This window comes from Oratosquilla oratoria, chromosome 12, assembly GCF_046742065.1.
Source record: "Oratosquilla oratoria isolate Oo_2021 chromosome 12, ASM4674206v1, whole genome shotgun sequence".
Lineage (NCBI taxonomy): Eukaryota > Metazoa > Arthropoda > Malacostraca > Stomatopoda > Squillidae > Oratosquilla > Oratosquilla oratoria.
Genome location: NC_134788.1, coordinates 1,060,920 through 1,080,919, shown reverse-complemented (window position 1 = coordinate 1,080,919; position 20,000 = coordinate 1,060,920). Strand labels below are relative to the sequence as shown.

The following is a 20,000-nucleotide window of genomic DNA, read 5'->3' as shown; positions in this document are numbered from 1 at the left end:
GAGTGTGTGATGGAGGAGGAACAACGTCGTTGAGGAATGACAAGACCGTAGAAGGACGTCAAACCAGACATTGACATCACGAAGCGACATCGCAAGCAGCCAGGCTAAAGCAAGGTATTAGTAATAAGTATGAGTACCCCTCAGAATTCTAACGTGTTGAGACACGAAATTCACACATCAAATACAAATATTCCAAAATTCACAGGAGAGTCTAACACATATGGTGTAAACAAGTTCTTGAACCTCATTGACACACTTATAGTTAGTAAAAACATTACAAATGAGAATCGTAAGATTGAGATTCTCAAGGAGAATATAGATCCAGAGCATGGAAGGGCGAGGTTTGTCATTAACTTCCAGCAAATGGAATCAATTAATCAATATGATAATTATAAGAAAGCATTTCTCAAGCATTTCATGTCCAAATGTGATCAGGATCCTATTAGATCATTGGTAAAAATGATTAAGGAAGTTAGGACAAGTGAAACTGACACAGAGTACTTAGCTAGATTAGATAGATGGTCAAAAGACATGAATTCTATCTTGAAAGATTCAGACTGGATAGAAAGATCTAGTGAGAAGATGGAAATCTCACAGGTAATCAAATTGATTACCTTTAGCTTATTGGCAAAGAATTCTGATGACTTAACAGCAGAAAGGCTGTACAAAGATTTAAAATCAAATATCTGTTTAGGAGAAGTAGATTATCTTCTTCAAGGATACAGTGAGACCAGAACAATAAACCCATATGTAATGCCTATAAATCAACAAAGCCAATATAGGAACTCTAGAGAGTTTAAGAAAACAGAAGTAGGACATAGGCGGCATGCTAGAAGTCCATCTAGGGATAGGGATACCAGAATCCTATGTTTTAATTGTAATGCTTGGGGACACAAGGCACAAGAATGTTTTTATGGGATTATTTGCAGAAATTGCAAATACGAAGGTCACAATGAGTATCAATGTAGGAACCCTCCATTCTGTATTTACCATAATAAAATCGGACACAGAACTCATGAGTGCCGAAATTTTCGGGTACCCCCAGGGCTAAGAGGAAAACCCCCAGACACAGAATAAACCATTTCAGACCTCCCCATATATATACCGATAGGCGGTATTGTGTTAAATATGGGAATGCAAGGGAGATGAAAGAAACTGACAAACTGATAATAACTGTTGGTAAAACTTCTGTAGGACCTCTCATTGCGGGTAAAGTGTTCAATAAGCCTATTCAAATTTTTATTGATACAGGGTCTGTAGTTAATGTAATTACTAGTAAAGTTTTAAACCAGTTGAACCCAGGAGTGAAAATGTTGGAACCAATCCGTTACACATTGCAAGGTGTAACTGGAAATCAGTTAAAAACATTAGGTAAGATTGAGCTAGAAGTTGCCTTATATACAAATGAACAATTGTACATACCAGTGATAGTGGTAGAAGAGTCTGTTTTTCCAGGAGATTTATTGATAGGATTTGCAACTATGAGAAAAGAAAACATGGTAATTTGTCCTGCTGACTTAGGAATCTTAGTGAAGTCACAGTTAATCCCATTCTTAAATCAACCAGACTTAAGACCAGTGACAGGAATCAATGAATCCTTAGATAACATTTCTATCCTAGATAGCGAGGCCGAGCGGTCCAACCCTACAGAAAGTAAAACAATTTGTGAACCCAACTCAGAAGTTCAGGAAATCCCAGAGATTACTAAATTATCAACCACAGATGCCTTGAGAATTGCAGATTGCGGATTAACAAGGTCGACATTGTTACATCCCATGTCAATTAATAAGGTTGAAGTGTGTTTGAAAGGAATCAATGTAGACTCTGAAGTAATTACAGTCCCAGAATCAGTTAAACTTAAAGGATTGAAGTGGGACTCAGGGATTTATAAGACAAATAAGAACAGAGTAGAAGTATTAGTAATTAATACTATGAATAAAGAGATAGTTTTAAAGAAAGGTACACAAATAGGATGTATTCAGGTGTGTACTAAACCTATTAAGATTTTAAATGAGAATAGTGAGGAGATAGAATTACCAACTTCATCAATTTGCTCAGTACAAGAAGGCATAGACTTAAGAAATAGGTATAAAGAATTATTACAATCAACTAATTGCCCTGAGTTGGATGAAGCTTTATTTGCTTTGCTTATGAAACATAAAAAAGCAATTGCTTTGCCGGGGGACGCCTTAGGCAAAACAACTGTTTTAAAACATCACATTAAGTTAAAACCAGGAACACAACCTATCTACATACCAGCCTACAGAGTTCCTCACTCTAGATTAGCTGTAGTAGATAAACTCATCACTGAAATGTTATCACAGGATATTATTGAACATAGTAAGAGTGAGTGGAATTTTCCGTTGATCCTAGTACCAAAGTCTGATGGGACTATGCGACCAGTTATTGATTACAGGGAACTGAATAAGCACACCATTCGTGACAGGTTACCATTACCCATTATCGGTGACATTTTGAGAAGTTTGGGAACTGAGAATAGATATTTTAATACTATAGATATCAAATCAGCTTTTTGGCAAATAGAATTGCATGAAGATTCAAGAGAGTTCACAGCATTTTCTACTACAACAGGACATTATGAGTTCAAGAGAATGCCATTTGGGTTATGTAATAGTCCATTAACTTACATGAGATTAATGAATACTATTCTAGATGGATTGTTAGGAAACACTGCCAGTGTATTTCTAGATGACATTTTAATAGTTTCTCAGACTGCAGTGGAGCACTTTAAGAAATTAGATTTGATATTCTCAAGACTAGGAGAAGCTGGGTTAAAAGTAAAACTTGAAAAATGTAAGTTCTTGCAAGACAGTGTCATTTACTTAGGACATAAGATAGACAGACACGGACTGAGTACAGTAAATTCAAAGGTTGACGCTGTCAAGAATTTTCCAGTTCCGACCAATGTAGACAAGGTTAGGAGCTTTTTGGGATTAACAGGATATTATAGAAAATTCATTCAAAGTTATGCTGACATTGCTAATCCACTAAGTTCTTTGTTGAGAAAGGACTCAAAGTTCATATGGGGACCTGCGCAACAGCAAGCTTTTGACAAGTTGAAAGATAAACTCACAAGTTCACCTATTTTAATTTTCCCCGACTATGAAAAAGAATTTATTCTTTGTACTGATGCGTCTGACATAGGGTTAGGAGGCATACTAATGCAAGAGAGAAATGGAACTTTAAAACCCATAGCTTACACATCCAGACTTTGTAATAGTGCGGAGAGAAACTATTCTATAACTGAAAGAGAAACTTTAGCAGTAATTTATTCTTTAGAAAGTTTTAGGGATATGATACTAGGGTATCCCATCAGAGTTTGGACTGATCACACAGCTATTCAGAACTTATTTAAGCATAAGAATCTTAGAGGCAGACTTGCTAGATGGTTTGCGATACTTCAGTGCTATGATGTTCAATTTAATTATATTCCGGGTAGAAGGAATGTAGCAGATCCACTTTCTAGAAACATTAGTCAACCAATGACTGGGACTGGGTTGATTAATTTTGTTTGTAGTATAGAAGAATTAGTAACTTTAGATGAAGAAATGCTAATAAGAGAACAGAGAGATGATGAGACATGTGATTCAATAATCAAGCATTTGATGAACCCAAGAGGAGATCCTCCAAAGCTACCAAAGGGGTATAAGATAGAAGAATTTCATTTGATTAATGGAATTTTGTATAGGAAAACATTTGTAAATGGGAAAGATATTTCTAGAGGTCAAGTAAATCAGTTGGTTATACCACAAACTCTGGTAAATGAGATATTGAAGTTACTTCATGATAGTGATTGTAGTTCACATCCTGGAAAGGATAAAACTTATAGACAGGCACAACTTAAGTACTTTTGGCTAGGTATGAAGAAAACTATATATGATTATATAGAAAAATGTGTAAAATGTGTAAAGGTGAAGGGAAATACACCCAAACCTGCTCCTATACTCACCTATCCCATTCCACAGAAACCTTGGGAAAGAGTTCACATGGATACTTTGGAATTACCACTAACCGAGAACGGCTTTAAATACCTATTTGTTGCTATTGATTATTTTTCAAGATTTTGTATATTACAACCCATAATCAATAAGAAAGCTGAAACTATTGCTTCCGTAATCTATGATCAGATAATCTGTAATTTTACTACACCTAACATCCTAGTTTCAGATAATGGGACTGAATTTAATAACAAAATCTTGGAAAATCTATGTAATGTGTTCCACATCAAGAAAGTCAATATACTCGTTAACCATCCCCAAAGTAATGGAGTAGTAGAAAGGTTAAACAAAAAGATAATTATATGTCTTAGAACCCTAATAAGTCCTTATAGTGTAACTTGGGATACTTGGATTCCTTGTGTTAAGTGTACTCTGAACAATCAAATTAATATAGCAACTGGTGATACACCTCATTTTATAATTTTTGGGGAGGACAAAACTCTGCCATATGAAATGTTGACTGCAGAGCAAAAACCCATATATAATATGGATGATTATATATCCAATAGGATAAATACTCTTCAAAGTATTCACCAAAGAGTTAGGAAACATATGCAGGTGTATTCACAAGAGATGAGGGAACAACAACACAAAATAGCTCGTAAACTAGAATTGAAAATTGGGGAATTAGTAATGGTCAAAGCAACCTCACCCAATAATAAACTTTCACTAAGGTACACTGGTCCATATAGGGTAATTGATTCTGCAGGTGGAAACAAGTTTAAACTTAAACATTTAGAATCAAGAGAAGAATTGGTAGGACATTTAGATGACATAAGGAAAATTAGCTTGCAGATCTATGAAGATGATTATAGTAATACTTTGTGCATAAATATTGATAACCCTGGAGAATATGGAGAATATTATAATGATATTTTTCAAGAGTTGAACATTAATCTTGATGTATTTTACAGATGAAAACTGCCTTATTAATAATATTAAGTTTGGTGAGTGCCATGGACTGGAATCCGATTCGTCCTGGAGCATTGGTACATCATCAAGGTAACCTAATCTTGGTTGATAAGGTGGTAAGGGTAGTTCTTGATTATAAAAATGTAACCAAAATTAAAGAAAATGTGGACTCCATTAATAAAAGTTTGCAAATATTAAAACAGAACATTTCCAGTAAAGATGTTAAGGATAGACTTGAAAACAAAATAAAGGAAATAGAGGATAAATTGCACATCATAGGTTCAAATTTCAAAAGCAATGTTAGACAAAAGAGAAGTGCAATAGTAGTGGCTTTGGGAGCTCTTGCTGGTTTGGGAATTGCCAATTTTGCCTTCCTTGCTGACTTGAAAATTTCAATAAATACATTAAAGGAGAAGGTTGGAAAAATTGATGAATTACAATCAAGCATTAAAAACATTGAATAAATGATCTCTGATATTTCAGATAACTTAGAGAATCTCAGCTTGAAACAAAGTGAACAAGAGAGTACAATGCAAATTTTTTTGTTACTCAATACTATGCAATTGAAATGATCTGAGATGCAAGTTCAATTGGAATCTTTTGTACAGGATTTAGTTATGGCCAATTCGGGTCAAGTAACTTCTTCTCTCCTTCCAATACCTCAACTTATAAAGGTAATTAAGTCAGCAAAGAAGGATTGGAACTTTGAACCTTTCTTTGAAGAAGCTAATGTAGCATTATATTATCCATTGCTAAACTCCTACCTTAATGTTACTTCAGTTATTATTGAAATCCCGTTCTCTTCCAACCAAAGATTTAACTTATTCAAATTGAAACCCTTCCCATTGAAGGTAAATGGTTCATTTTATGAAGTAGATATTCCAATTGTAGACCCAATCAATTATATCCTTTCTGTAGACAATCTGAAGGAGAGCAGAGTCTCTAATGACAAGTTGAAGGAGTGTAGAAGATTTAATAGGAATCTTTACCTCTGTCATTCTTCCATGTTTGTGTTCCGTGAAGCTTTGAAAAATTCATGTGAAGCCTCTCTGGTTAGGAATATGTCTGTTATGAACAATTGTCATTACCAACGAATTTTGGTAGACCAGATCCCTCATTGTAACATACAAGGATCTCATTACCTGTTTTTCCCTAACAAGACAAAGGTATCAATAAATTGTCCCGGGTTGAGTCCTAAATTGGATTTGGTTGAAGGTCTCGTCTCTATTCAAGATAACTGCGAATTGCATGCAGACACTATTTCCACCATTTCTAATACCCTTAATACAATGCATTTAACCGAGGACACCTACATTTCAACCTTCAACTTCACATTGCCTGAAAACTCTCCTCCCTTGAAAATTAAGAGAAGACCATTGTCAAGATCTCCCTCAAATGATTTACCTATGCTACCACTCCTTATCATACCCTTACTTTCAGTGTTAGTGGCAGCACTGATTGCCTTTGTTGTATTCCGGAGATTGGCTCTGTCAAAGCAAATCAACCATGTAACAGCTTAATTCAATACCTTATATATATATTGAGATGCATGTTATTCACATTTATAGGTATTATGTTTATGTATTATTCCCAATTTATTGCATGAATGATGTATTTTGGAGGGTAGATTAACAATTACGCAAGGGTAGATTAGCTTATTCTAGAAATATATTAGCAAGCCCTGTAAGAGGGAAATAAGAAATTGGTCGGGACGACCAAGGGTAGCTGCCGAGCCCTGTAAGAGGCCGGTAGTGTACGAATGGAAATGAGCTAGGGCATTAGAATAATTTCAGACTCGACGCCTGCTCGAGGGAGATGTTATGTCTATGTGAGGGCGACGTTTTGTCTATGTAAACACACCGACGGTGGTGACTGTTTTTATATTCGATGTGTAATCAACTTTGTAAGCGCAGGTTACCTTCGTTTGACTAATGCTGAGGTAAACAATTTTTGCTAGTGGCATTGAAATGGCTTTCCGGATTGGTGCAAGGTGGAGAAGGAGGAAAAAACTATTGGTGCATGAATTCAAAGTCACGCCCATAAGGAGTGACATTTACTTGAGAAGTCACCGGAGATTGGTTTAGAAAAATTAGTGACGTCAGACGAAGGTAGCTCAGCGTAGGATACGGGATCTCGACAGAGAAGAGAGATAGAGAAGATATAGGGAGAAGATATAGAGAGGGTGTAGAGAGAGGATCAGGAGACGATGTAGAGACGAGAGAAAAGAGATCCCGAGTGTAAGCTGAAGGTGAAATTACAGTGAAAGAAGAAAGAAAATTCACCACCCTTTTATTAACCCAAAGGACGAGAGGAATAGGCATGGGGCCTAGAAAATAGTGAGACTACAGGAAAAAGAAGGCATTGGGCCTACTGCTTAAGAGGAACTTGAATATTAGTGAAACTCACGTAACGAGAGGCAAGGGGCCTCGAGACGAGTGATATTACAAGTCAAATTTAAGTAACAGTGGTGACAAGGGGTGGTGAAAGTGTGTGTGTGTGTGTGTGTGTGTGTGTGTGTGTGTGTGTGTGTGTGTGTGTGTGTGTGTGTGTGTGTGTGTGTGTGTGTGTGTGTGTGTGTGTGTGTGTGTGTGTGAATATACAGAAGTGTGGTTCTTATTTACATTTGATTTGGTCATATCCCAGTAATAGATTTCGGCTGGTATTTTCTACCTTCATGCTGACAGCAATAATCTATTGAGAAATACTGCAGCTCAGGTTTGAAACTTCTGTTAGGAGCACGTTTAGTATCTTTTTGGGGTCCACATGAAGAATCGTCACACCAGGATGTCCACATGAAGAATCGTCACCCCATGAGATCCCACCTGAAGAATCGTCACCCCAGTCCGCCGAATAACAACAGTGGAATAAAGATTAGGTTAGGTTAGGTTAAGTTAGGTTGAATGAGGGTTATGCTTGTTGTCATCAACTTGAAGAATTGTCACCCTGTCGAAATCTGGGGTGACAGTTCTTCATGTGCCCCTCTGATTGTATTGTTCTGGAGTTTCTGGTATAAAAATTGACATTATTAGACTTTTCCCACCTGGGATCGATTCTTTTACAGCTGCAAATTAATCAGATTTTGCACTTGCTGTCATAAGAATAGCCTGAGGACTATTCTTACGACTCGGCGTAAAAATAGCCACTGCGTTTTCAAAAAGCATACCTGCGAAACTAGTCAGGAATAAACTCAGACTAAGACTCCTGTGTTTCCTACTCCACTTACGTCATATGTATATATATATATATATATATATATATATATATATACACACACACACACATATATATATATATATATATATATATATGTGTGTGTGTGTGTGTGTGTGTGTGTGTGTGTGTGTGTGTGTGTGTGTGTGTGTGTGTGTGTGTGTGTGTGTGTGTGTGTGTGTGTGTGTGTGTGTGTGTGTGTGTGTGATTCACCATGGTCTTGGGTCATTGTTGGACACGTGATCGACATTCATTAACCTCTCGGATGAGAGCTCAGAGCTCGTATGATCGATGTATGGGTGTGACACCCCCCCAACTCCCTGCCAACAAGAGTTGGAGTAACACCACGCACCGAATCAGTACTGAAATTACTTCAGCCCTGGTCAGGATTCAAACCCGGACCGACGTAGTGGCAGGCGAGAAATCTAACCACCGCGCCACGAGGTGTGTGTGTGTGTGTGTGTGTGTGTGTGTGTGTGTGTGTGTGTGTGTGTGTGTGTGTGTGTGTGTGTGTGTGTGTGTGTGTGTGTGTGTGTGTGTGTGTGTGTGTGTGTGTGTGTGTGTGTGTGTGTGTGTGTGTGTGTGTGTGTGTGTGTGTGTGTGTGTGTGTGTGTGTGTGTGCGTGTGTGTGTGTCAATCTGATTATATAAAAAAATCTCTATATCTTCTATTTCCTTGAATATTCATAAAGGACATATTGTACTCTATTCGCATACAAAATAATGTTTACTACATATCAAAACAATAACCTTTATAGATATGCATAAACAAGTTACCTCATGGTCGAGAACGACTGGAAATCTATGTAGATCATGATTCACTTGAAAGAAAATTTCAAGATATTTCTCATTAAAGAGGATGTGACCCCCCGATGGTCCTTACCATTCTGAAGTCTGCGAAGTCCGTGGCCAGGACATCACTTAGTGCCTGCGTGAGCCGTTCGACCGAAGAGAACTACAAACCTGTGATTGTCGTGGCCAAAGAAGAACCTGCGGGAAGTTCTTTAAGGGTCTGGAGGTCGACCATGAAGAAGTGGTCAAGATGCACCAACTGGCTTTGGGTCAAGGCGTTGATCCTCAAGAACAAGATCAGGTCGGATTCTGAAGATGTCAAATTTCTTCTAGCTCGTGATTCTGAACCAGTGGAATGGAATAGTACCCGTATACTGACGCCACACAATGGAGGAATGAGGACCTTTGAGGCCTCTAAAGCATCGGAAGTTCATCTCCCACAAGATATAATTGAGCTCAGTAAGACAAAGAGAAACTCTTGGAAGGTTTTTGAAATAAGCCCAATGATAATAGAGTCTTCGCATGTTTGTCAGGCAATGCCCATCTACAGGGACAATGAAAGCAATTGCAAGGCTGCAAGCACCGATGCAAATATGAACGAAAAGGATAATTCTCTTACTGAGGGTCACGAAACCGATGGAACCTTATCTTTTCCTCAGTCGACTGACACTAATGGGGAAATAAACAAAGAAAGTGATTCAGAAGCTACAGAAGACGCTTCCACAGAGAACGGCTTTATAGCTGAAGGAGATTCAGACTCAATCTGGTCAGATTACGAATGGGAAATGAACAAAGAAAGTGATTCAGAAGCTACAAAAGACGCTTTCACAGAGGACGGCTTTATAGCTGAAGGAGATTCAGACTCAATCTGGTCAGATTATGAGTGGGAATGTGACAACGAGGAAAGTGAACCCAGGACTGTAGAGGCCCAAAGTCCTGTGATGATTGCAGACTCGGAACCTGAAAAGAACAATAATCAGGTTTCAGTCGACGGTGCTTCCAAGGACGACATCCCTGTGCCTGATGAAGCTGACTATGATTCAGTCTCGCCTTGGTCAGACTACGAGTGGGAATTAGACCCCGAAAGCCCTAAACCCGTACACTCTGAACATGCAGAGCCTCGGGACCAGACTTCAGTCGAAAGTCCTAAAGATTCCCAAAAGACAGACGACGTGGTTATAAAGCCCGAAGAACCCTCCACGAAGGCACAATCTCCCTCTTTGGCACCATCAAATGTTCTTCGTTCACGTCATCTGCTAATGGCCCATTCAGCCCAACAACTGAGGCCTTCTCATATCCGTTGTAGAAACGCTTCACCTCAAGGAAGTCAGGGAGGCAACAATCGCAGCATTCAGAGTCGCCAAGGGGCAACTAAAAAATCAAGAAGAAAAAAGAAAAAGGGACAATTTAACCAAAATAGAAGAAATAACCCAATGTCAAAATCTAACCCAAACACAAAACAGAAATCTGACCAGAGAAATAGGAGTCAATGGAAGCGAAAACCGGCTTACCAGCAAGGGTACATGTAGCCTAATGATGGTTATCATGTGAATAATGGGTACCATTATCCCTCCAACAATCTAAACACAGCGAATCGTAACCAGGCTTACTCCATCGGATTTAGTCACAATAATGGCGATCATGGGTACTACGAGGGCTATTCGGGAAACGTGCATCGTGGCTATAATCAGAACTATCACTATCAATCCCAAAGAAGGCCCTATGGACACGTGTATCGTGGATATAATCAGAACTATCACAATCAAGCCCAAAGAATGCCCTACGGAAACTAGGAGCAGCCCATGTACTATCCCCATCAAATGAACCATTCGCGATAGAATGGATACTACCATTGGCTTCGAACTAGACCCTTCAGATTCCGGAACAGACATTAAGACTTGCGGCGAATAGACATCCACATCTTGATCCCCAAAGGACAACAAGACTGAGGTAACAGTGGAATCAGTAATTCCATGATGAGCATTGGTTAGCGACATCGGAAGCCTCGTTGGTCGTGGCGCTTTGAAAACGACGACTCTTGAAGAGAGTGACTGCCAGAGAACAAAGACAAAGTAGCTTCGAAATCACTTGAGCCCTTCAAAACGGGGCTCTGCCCTCAGCTGAATAATAATAATAAATGATAATAATAATAATAATAATAATAATAATAATAATAATAATAATAATAATAATAATAATAATAATAATAATAATAATAATAATAATAATAATAATAATAATAATAATGATGATGATGATGATGATGATGATGATGATGATGATGATGATGATGATGATGATGATGATGATGATAATAATGATAAAAATAATAATAATAATAATAGCAATAATAATAATAATAATAATAATAATAATAATAATAATAATAATAATAATAATAATAATAATAATAATAATAATAATAATAATAATAATAATAATAATAATAAATAATAATAATAATAATAATAATAATAATAATAATAATAATAATAATAATAATAATAATAAAATAATAACAATAATAATAAAATAATAATAATAATAATAATAAGAAGAAGAAGAAGAAGAATAACAACAACAACAATAATAATACTAATAATAACAATAACAATAATAATAATAATAATAATAAAGTTACCCCTCCGTGGGTAGACCATTTTCTATATTCACAAAGAATAATGCTGCGTGCCTCTGGTCCACAGAGGTGACAATAAAGTTTTTTTTTTAATTATTGATTATGTAGTACTATGCAGATACTATCCCTGTGGAGGGAATCAGACAAAATTGAATTTAGAGACAATTTTGATCTATCCAATGGAAGCGTGCACACACACACACACACACACACACACACACACACACACACACACACACACACACACACACACACACACACACACACATACACACACACATACGACTCGGTGGTGCAGTTAGTAGAGTCCCCGGCTGCCACTACGGAGGTCCGAGTTCAAATCCCGCCCAGGGTTAAAATAATTTCAGTATCGCTGCGCTGCGAGTGGTTATTCCTTCTCTCGTGGGCGGGGAGTTGGGTGTGTGTGCGCGTGTAAGGTCACATTATCCATAAATCGGTCATATGAGCTCTAAGCTCTCTTCCTTGAGGGAAATAGTTGTCGATCACCAAGACCATGGTGAATCACACACACACACACGAATATACACAGACACACACACACACACACACACACACACACACACACACACACACATACACACACATACACATGCATATACACAGATACAGACACACACACACACACACACACGCGCGCGCGCGCGCGCGTAAGCACGGCTTGCTGGTACTGTGGATATCACTTACTCCTAATGTCCCGAATTCGAGCCGCGATCCCGGCTTGGTAAGATACTACAAGCTGTTGCTGTCCCCATTGAGCAAGACGATAGTGTGTGTGCGCGCGCGGGCGCGTGTGTATGTTAGTATGTGTGTATGTATGTGTGTGTGTGTGTGTGTGTGTGTGTGTGTGTGTGTGTGTTGACTTTTACTATATATATATATATATATATATATATATATATATATATATATATATATATATATATATATATATATATTTCTAGGGCATAGGTTCTCACGGAGACAATTTTGATTAAAATCAACTGCGCTAATAGATTTAACTATTTTCAGTTGTATCTTCTTAAGTTTAAGGAAGGACTTCCTATCAACTTCATTCAGCTTATGAACGAAATCATCCATGGTGAATGTGAAAAGAAAGGCGCTGGTGAATGCCGATGGTTTCTATTGGATGTGTAACAGCATGTAAAAAAACTGTTGACAACGACACCTAAAACTTCGGAGTTTTTTCACCTCGATAAGAGGCTTCCTCAGGGTGAGAAGGACTTCATTGGTGTAGAGGCGATGTTCTAGTCTTGAAGGTCTAGAGGCAAGTTAAGAAGGTGGCTAAGCGGGAGGCTTTTTATATTCGGTCGAACGGTTCAGTCGACTCGGTGCGGGTGGAATGCTGGGCTCTGATTGGCTCATGGGACACTTCACCTGATCTCGGGCGGCGAGAATGACCTCTGTCTGCTACGCAGCTCAGGGGCTAGGCCCGGGCAGAATGCTAGCTTGCGATTGGCTGCAGGGGTTCTCCCGTGATCTTGTGCTTACCCCGGGCAGAATGCTGGCTTCCGATTGGCTGCGGGGATTCTCTCGTGATCTGGAGGAGGCTCTGGTTTTTGGCTGGAGATCTTGGCGGCTTGATGGAAGGTCTTGTGTAGGTTGAAGAGGGAGCGGTTTCAGAGGGCGAGCTGAAGGGAGAATAAAATCAGAAGCAAGTTGTATATTAATGGTAGGGTGACGGGAAGTGATGGCTACGGCTTCTGCAATTTGCATACGCCTGTGGTTGGACTCTCTGTGAAGAATAGTCGTGGATTCAATTAGTTTCTGAAGTGGTGTTTTATTGTCGTGATGATCAATGTAATGCTGAAAGATGGAACCTTGGTTACGGTGGTATTGGAGGCGTCTTCTTAAGGTAGTAGAGGTTCTACCAATGTAGGTGTTGGAGCCGTCACAGCGACTCTCCTGACACGTGAATTCATAGATTACGTTGGTAGAGGCCTCGAAAGGGGTCTTAGGAGCAGTGTTGTTTTTCATAACCAAAGCTCTAGTGAGGTTTGGTTTACAGTAAATTCTAAAGGCAATGGTAGTGGTAGAATCGGTGGGAGTGACTCCTCTTTTTATGATGCCTTTAATGGCATCACACTCTTCTTTATAATGGTCGTGATAATTGTTTCGATGATATATGATGATCTTGTTGCCTGGGGAGTCTGGAACCTGGTTAGGAGCTGTGTATTGTTCAAGCTTCTTCTTGATGAGTCCTTCAATCATGTGGTCTGGATATCCGTTATTGGTTAGAAGCTGTCGGATGCGGTCAAATTCCCGGTGGGTATCTGTCCAGCTACTGCAATGCGTTAAGGCCCTGTTGATATATGCAGCGGCTACAGACCGCTTGTAGGCTTCAGGGCATTCGCCGCGGGCATTGAGACACCTTCCTACGTTAGTAGCTTTAGTGTAGACCTTCGTCCTGAAGCCATCCTCATCTTTGGTGATGTCCAAATCAAGGAAGGGGAGACGTCGATGAATACTGCGTTCACAGGTGAAGGTAAGGCAAGAGTTGTTCTGAAGGGCCATCATCAAGCTGTCGGCATCTTTGTCGTTGGTGGTGGTGATGAAGATGTCATCGATATAACGGGTATAGAGTCCAGGGGGAGGATGGTGCTGGAAAACTTTCTCTTCCACTTGAGCCATGTACATATTTGCGAATAGGACCCCAAGGGGGGACCCCATTGCCACGCCATCAACTTGTTTGAAAAGTTCCCCTCGGTGGGAGAGGAAAGGGGCTTCTTTCGTACAAGTCTCCAACATAGCTTTCAGCACGTATTCTTGGATGTCGAGAGCAGGGAGGTCACTTCGGTAGACTCGGTCCAGAATGTAGCTGATGGTCTCGTCTACGTTAACGTGGGTAAATAACGACTCAGCATCGAGGGAAGCAATGTCTTGGCAGGGGGGCGCCGTTCGTAATAGATCGATGAACTCTGCAGCGGAGAAGACAGAACGGCCTGTAGGAACGTAAGGAGATAAGAGATTATTAAGAGTTTTAGCAACAGGATAGGTAGGAGTTGATAACTGTGCTATGATGGGCCTAAGGGGATTCCCAGGTTTATGGGTTTTTACTGTCCCATAACAGTAGCCAGGTTTGAAATCTCCAATAACTTTATTGAAAAATTTTGAGCCCCTATTGGCTTCCTGAATGAGAGTGTTGATCTTTTTCTTTAGACTTTCGCATGGGTCTTTCTGTAAGCGCTGGAACTTGGTGGGGTTCTCAAGTAAGGAGTCCATTTTTTCAAGGTAAGTATTGGTGTCTAAAATGACAAAAACAGAAGCCTTATCTCCCTTACGGATGATGATGTCTTTTCTTTCTCTATACCCCGCCGACCCACAGGAAACCACCATAACACCATATTGCAGAGAAGACTCGAAGAAGCTCGAGGCCGTCTATCGCAAGCTACAGAAGAGAAGCAAACCCTTTGGTCTGCTTTTGCTAGTAACCATCCCAACATCAAGAACGAGGCTGCAGAATTGTTGGATGAATACCGCCAACGCCAACTATGGATTGCTGATACCCGCATCCAGAAAAAGCTCACCATCCTACACCGAGGGCCCGTCAGAAATGAAAGGCCAGCGGAAGGTTTTATAAACTTATCTTGTGCCACCCTTACTAGCAAGCAAGAGAAATTCCTGAATTTAGGTTTAAACTGTCACTATATTAGCCGCCCCCACCCAGACAATAAAAGGATAGAAATTGAGAATCTCATTGACCATCTTGTGGCTTTACAAAACGAAGACCGTGTAAACCTTTCTTCTACTATAACGCAAGAACTCGTAGGTGAAGCCGGTCGCAAGAGGGGAACTTTCAGGAGTTCTCTACTCACTCCGGAATTGAAAGAGGCCGCTAAGGAACTTAGAGAAAGAAAAGATATCATCATAAATGAAACAAAGGACGGTGGATGGGAGTAGAATGGGTGGAGATGGGTACGTGCCTTGTTTGGCTACCCCTCTTGTAAGGGGGAAGAAGGCTTTTGTATATAGATAGATATCTTAATAGCAAACGCATGTCAGCTTTATCCAGTACAAGGACAGACTCTTGGTAAAAGAGTCTTCAGCCTCTGAAACGCCTCTCAAGACTCTTTCTTAATAGAAAAATAATCGTTTTGTGTTTTCAATAACAAAATAAGTGAATTATGCCTTCACGTGGAAGGGTTTGAGTTTTTCTATATAGTTCTTGTACAATGAATCCCTCTTTATCAAGAATGACGTTCATGTTTGGTAAGACCGTACGATATTAGGTGAAATAATATGTGTGAAGTTGATCATCTTAGCGATAGAATTGACTAGTTCTTTCAGCACGTTTTCGCTAGCTCTGGTATGTTCCTATTCCTTTGGGTTTCGTTTACAAGTTGGGAATAGGTACTGAAAAAAAAAGAATATATATATATATATATATTATATATATATATATATATACATATATATATATATACACATAAGCTAATAAGAACACGGGTACGTGTGTTCACTTATGCAAAGTAGACCACTTGGAAAAAGAAACTAACGAAGCAGAGCGCTTTCGTATATTACATCTTCAGTGCAACAAGTACATAGTGATAGGAATACATAGACATTATATACATAATACAAAGGAACCAGGACAGTTTTGAATAAGCATACCGACCAATTACCCCCTAGAGAGCGGAAGGTCATGGTCAATTATCTTACGATGGTCGGGCGACATTAGGTCACATTCGCCAAGGAGAGCGGAAGGTCATCGTCAATTATCTTACGATGGTCGACATCTTTGGCGACTGTGACCTGATGTCGACCATCGTAAGATAATTGACGATGACCTTCCGCTCTCCTTGGCGAATGTGACCTAATGTCGCCCGACCATCGTAAGATAATTGACCATGACCTTCCGCTCTCTAGGGGGTAATTGGTCGGTATGCTTATTCAAAACTGTCCTGGTTCCTTTGTATTATGTATATAATGTCTATGTATTCCTATCACTATGTACTTGTTGCACTGAAGATGTAATATACGAAAGCGCTCTGCTTCGTTAGTTTCTTTTTCCAAGTGGTCTACTTTGCATATACACATATATATACATATATGTATATATATCGTTACATTCCCCTGCCCTATTGTTGTCCGTTTGGTTGCTTCTTCTAATTTTTTTTTTCTATCAACATCATCATCATCAAGTCAAGATTACAGGATTTAAAGATGCCTTTAACCAACATATATCGTTTTTAAGAATAAAGTTCTTGACTTATGATCTATATAAAAACTATTTTATGGTTTTCCTAATCTACCCTTTTCTAGTAAACTGATCTAGAAGATCCATATCTATATTGATACTAAAGCAACCTGAACTGTTTTAGAAAACTCTTAGTTTCTCGGGCCAAAATTCGAGACAAAGGTCTTACTTTGTCCTGTATGGTTTGAGGATCTAACATGTGAAGTAATTCACTTCTCTTTTTTTCAGCAAATTATTTTCCGTTTATCTTAACATAGAAATTTTATTCTTCAGTCATGGTGATGGATAGATAGATGGTCTGCAGTTTTCAAATTTCATTGAGTTTTTAAATTTCATTCAGTTTTTAAATTTCAGTTTTTAAATTTCATTCAGTTTTTAAATCTTGTTTCCTTTTTTGTTTTGTCTTAGTGTTTGTGTTTTTTGCCTGGATTGTTACCGAAACAGGTAAGATTATTTTGGTTTTGTAATAGATCTTGGCCAGTTTATAATGAACAGAGTGTAGAATTCAAAGTTCTTTGCTTCATTCACTATTTTCTTCTTTCTGATAGTCTTTAAAAATCTTCGGTCCATCGCGTTTCTCGTTGCTGCATAATTGTTTTTCTGAATTTTGTAATTGCTCCTTCAGCCTTTTGGATGCCCCGAAGAACAACTTTTTCTGAAGAATCTTTTCCTTTGTTGGTATACACACTCATAAAAAAAAAAAAAAAAAATCTTCTCGCTCTTCAGTTATGCGATTAAGTTCTATCGACATTTCCATTTAGTGAGATAAAAAAGTATTTTAATTTGCCATCATCATTTATCTAATATGACTTCCGAATTCAAGCAAGTCATGGATTTCATTTATACGAAAACAAATGACCAAAACTGCTCAAATTCTGAAACAGAAATCCCACTGCATATTTAACAATGAAATGTAAAACATTAAAAGAAAAATAAATGAGAGCTGTTGTATATACTCTATGCATATATATGCATATCACACGTCCATTAACGGCCGAAACTTTCATGCTTCTAAACCCAGTTAATGGACTCTATGGCTAGCAAAGTAAACCAATTTAGAAAAATATCATTCAGTCACACAGTAAAACAAAAAACGGGACGAAAAATGAATATTTAATACCTTTATTCAAACAATCTGTAATCATATCCATTACGAATTGAAACACGCTGCCATATACACCCCCATACTCCATTCCAGTCTGATTCCAGGAATGTGGACTGGAATCCTGGGAATTTCCCGGAACACAAGGTCGGATGTACCTGGAAGGTGGAGATTGAAGTTCAAAGTTTTTCTTAGACTGTTTTCGTTTGTTATGAATTGTCTGTTTATTATTATTTGCTTGATTTTAATCTATTACTATTTATGTGTCAATTCATCATTATTTACTATTTTCCTGTTTGTTTATTATTCAACTATACCTATGCATTTATTCATTTTATTAATTATCATTCATATTATTATAATTTCTATTTATTTATTTATTTATCATTATATTTTTTTCGCATCCAACCTAGTTATGGACCAAAAGGTCTCCTGTCGGAATGCTCCTCCTTTGCAATGCTTTGTTTTGCATTCACTAAGTTTTAGGTTCGAATCTCGCACTCCTCTACAATTCCTAACAGTCTAAGCGCATATAGCAAAGGTAATGACTTCGGTCGCAGCTACTCAGCGCCTCCTGTCGTAGGCTCCCCATCACTACCTTGTTGTTGTACGCTAGTGGCGTAATCTGAAGCGTGCAGCTGGCCTCACATTCGCTAAGTTGTGGGTTCGAATCCCGCACTCCTCACCGATTTCCAGCATTGACTGTTATCTGCCCCAGAAGTCCAGGTGCATAACTGAGCAAAAGTGACGGCTTCGGCCGCAGCTACGCGTCAATAAGGAGGAAACCAAGCAACCTTTGGCGTTCTTACCAGAAGTCCTCCACCCCAGATATGTTGTGTTTATGTTTGCTGGTGGTGATGATGTGAGGGTATAGGGGTTTGGGGAGGGGAAGAGGCAGGAAACGTAGGTGAGGAAAATGCAGAAGAATGAAGGGAAGGAGAAGGGGGGAAGGGAAGGGAAGGGAAGGGGACAGAGAGAGAAAGGGTAAAGAAAAAGGAAGAGAAAGGAAGGTAGGGATAGGAAAATAACAAAAAAACAATAAAATCGGAGATAGACCGTGGAGAGAAAGAACGAGAGGGTTAGAGAAAAGAAGAAGAAAAAGGGGAAGAGAACATTTGGGAAAGGGAGGAGAGGGGGAAGGAGAGGAGGAGAACAGTAAAAGGGAAGAGACAGGAGTGAGAGGAGATGAGAGGAGATGGGAGACATGACTAGAGGGGAAGGAGAGGTGGAGAACAGTGAAAGGGAAGAGATAGGAGATGAGGGGAGATTGGAGACATGACCAGAGGGGAAGAAGAGGTGGAGAACAGCGAAAGGGAAATGACAGGAGTGAGGGTAGATGAGGGGAGATGAGGGGAGACATGACAGGAAAGGGGACACAACCACCCAAGTGAAACAAACACGTCCAACTTGACAAATAACTACAGCGGGGGAGACGCAGACAGCTGGACAGACAGATAGACAGGAGGGGTGACAGATATATATGCATATAGACAGAGATACAGTGAGGTAGACAGGGGAACGGACGTGTCTACTGAGCAAGACAGATGTGTTATTGTGTTGGTGCTTTCAACACATGGGAGCCAACGTCTCTGTCAGTTCAGAGTCATTAGTCATCACACTTCAAGGACAAACGCAGACACTCATCCCTTGTGAAAATAACAGATAAATAAATATATGCATGTATATGTAAATAAATAAATAGATAAATAAGTAAATAGACTGATGAATTAATCAATAAATGAATAAATAAATAAATTAATAGATCATTTACCAAATATGTAAATAAATAAATAGATAAGCAGTCAGATAAATTAACCAATAAATGAATAAATAAATAAATTAATTAATTATTCAATAAATAAATTAATAAATAGATAAATGAATAAATACAAAAATAAATAAATTAATAAATGAATGAACAAGTGAAGGAATGAATAAATAGATAAATAAATATATTGATTGATAAATTAATAAGTGAATATATGAATAAATTAATGAATAATAGATAGATGAATATATAAGAAAATGAAGGAAAATTATAAATGAATAAAATATACGTACATAAACAAATAAATGATAAACGAACAAATGATTTGGGTAATAAAGAAATTAA

General features: G+C 38.6%; 2 protein-coding genes across 4 annotated transcripts in view; both read right to left on the bottom strand.

Moving 5' to 3' along the window:
- The window catches only part of LOC143030887 (uncharacterized), a 485,211-nt gene that overhangs the window by 273,683 nt on the left and 191,528 nt on the right, over positions 1 to 20,000 (bottom strand). The window lies entirely within an intron of this gene.
- On the bottom strand, positions 11,681 to 14,810 carry LOC143030147 (uncharacterized). Its single transcript, XM_076193313.1, has 2 exons — positions 14,324 to 14,810; positions 11,681 to 11,697 (listed from the first exon to the last, which is right to left on the bottom strand). Exons 1-2 carry the CDS (start codon positions 14,808 to 14,810, stop codon positions 11,681 to 11,683), a joined length of 504 nt encoding a protein of 167 aa, XP_076049428.1.

Coding starts and splice junctions, on each gene's coding strand:
- LOC143030147 (XM_076193313.1), bottom strand. CDS start 14,810: ATGGACTCCTTACTTGAGAACCCCACCAAGTTCCAGCGCTTACAGAAA.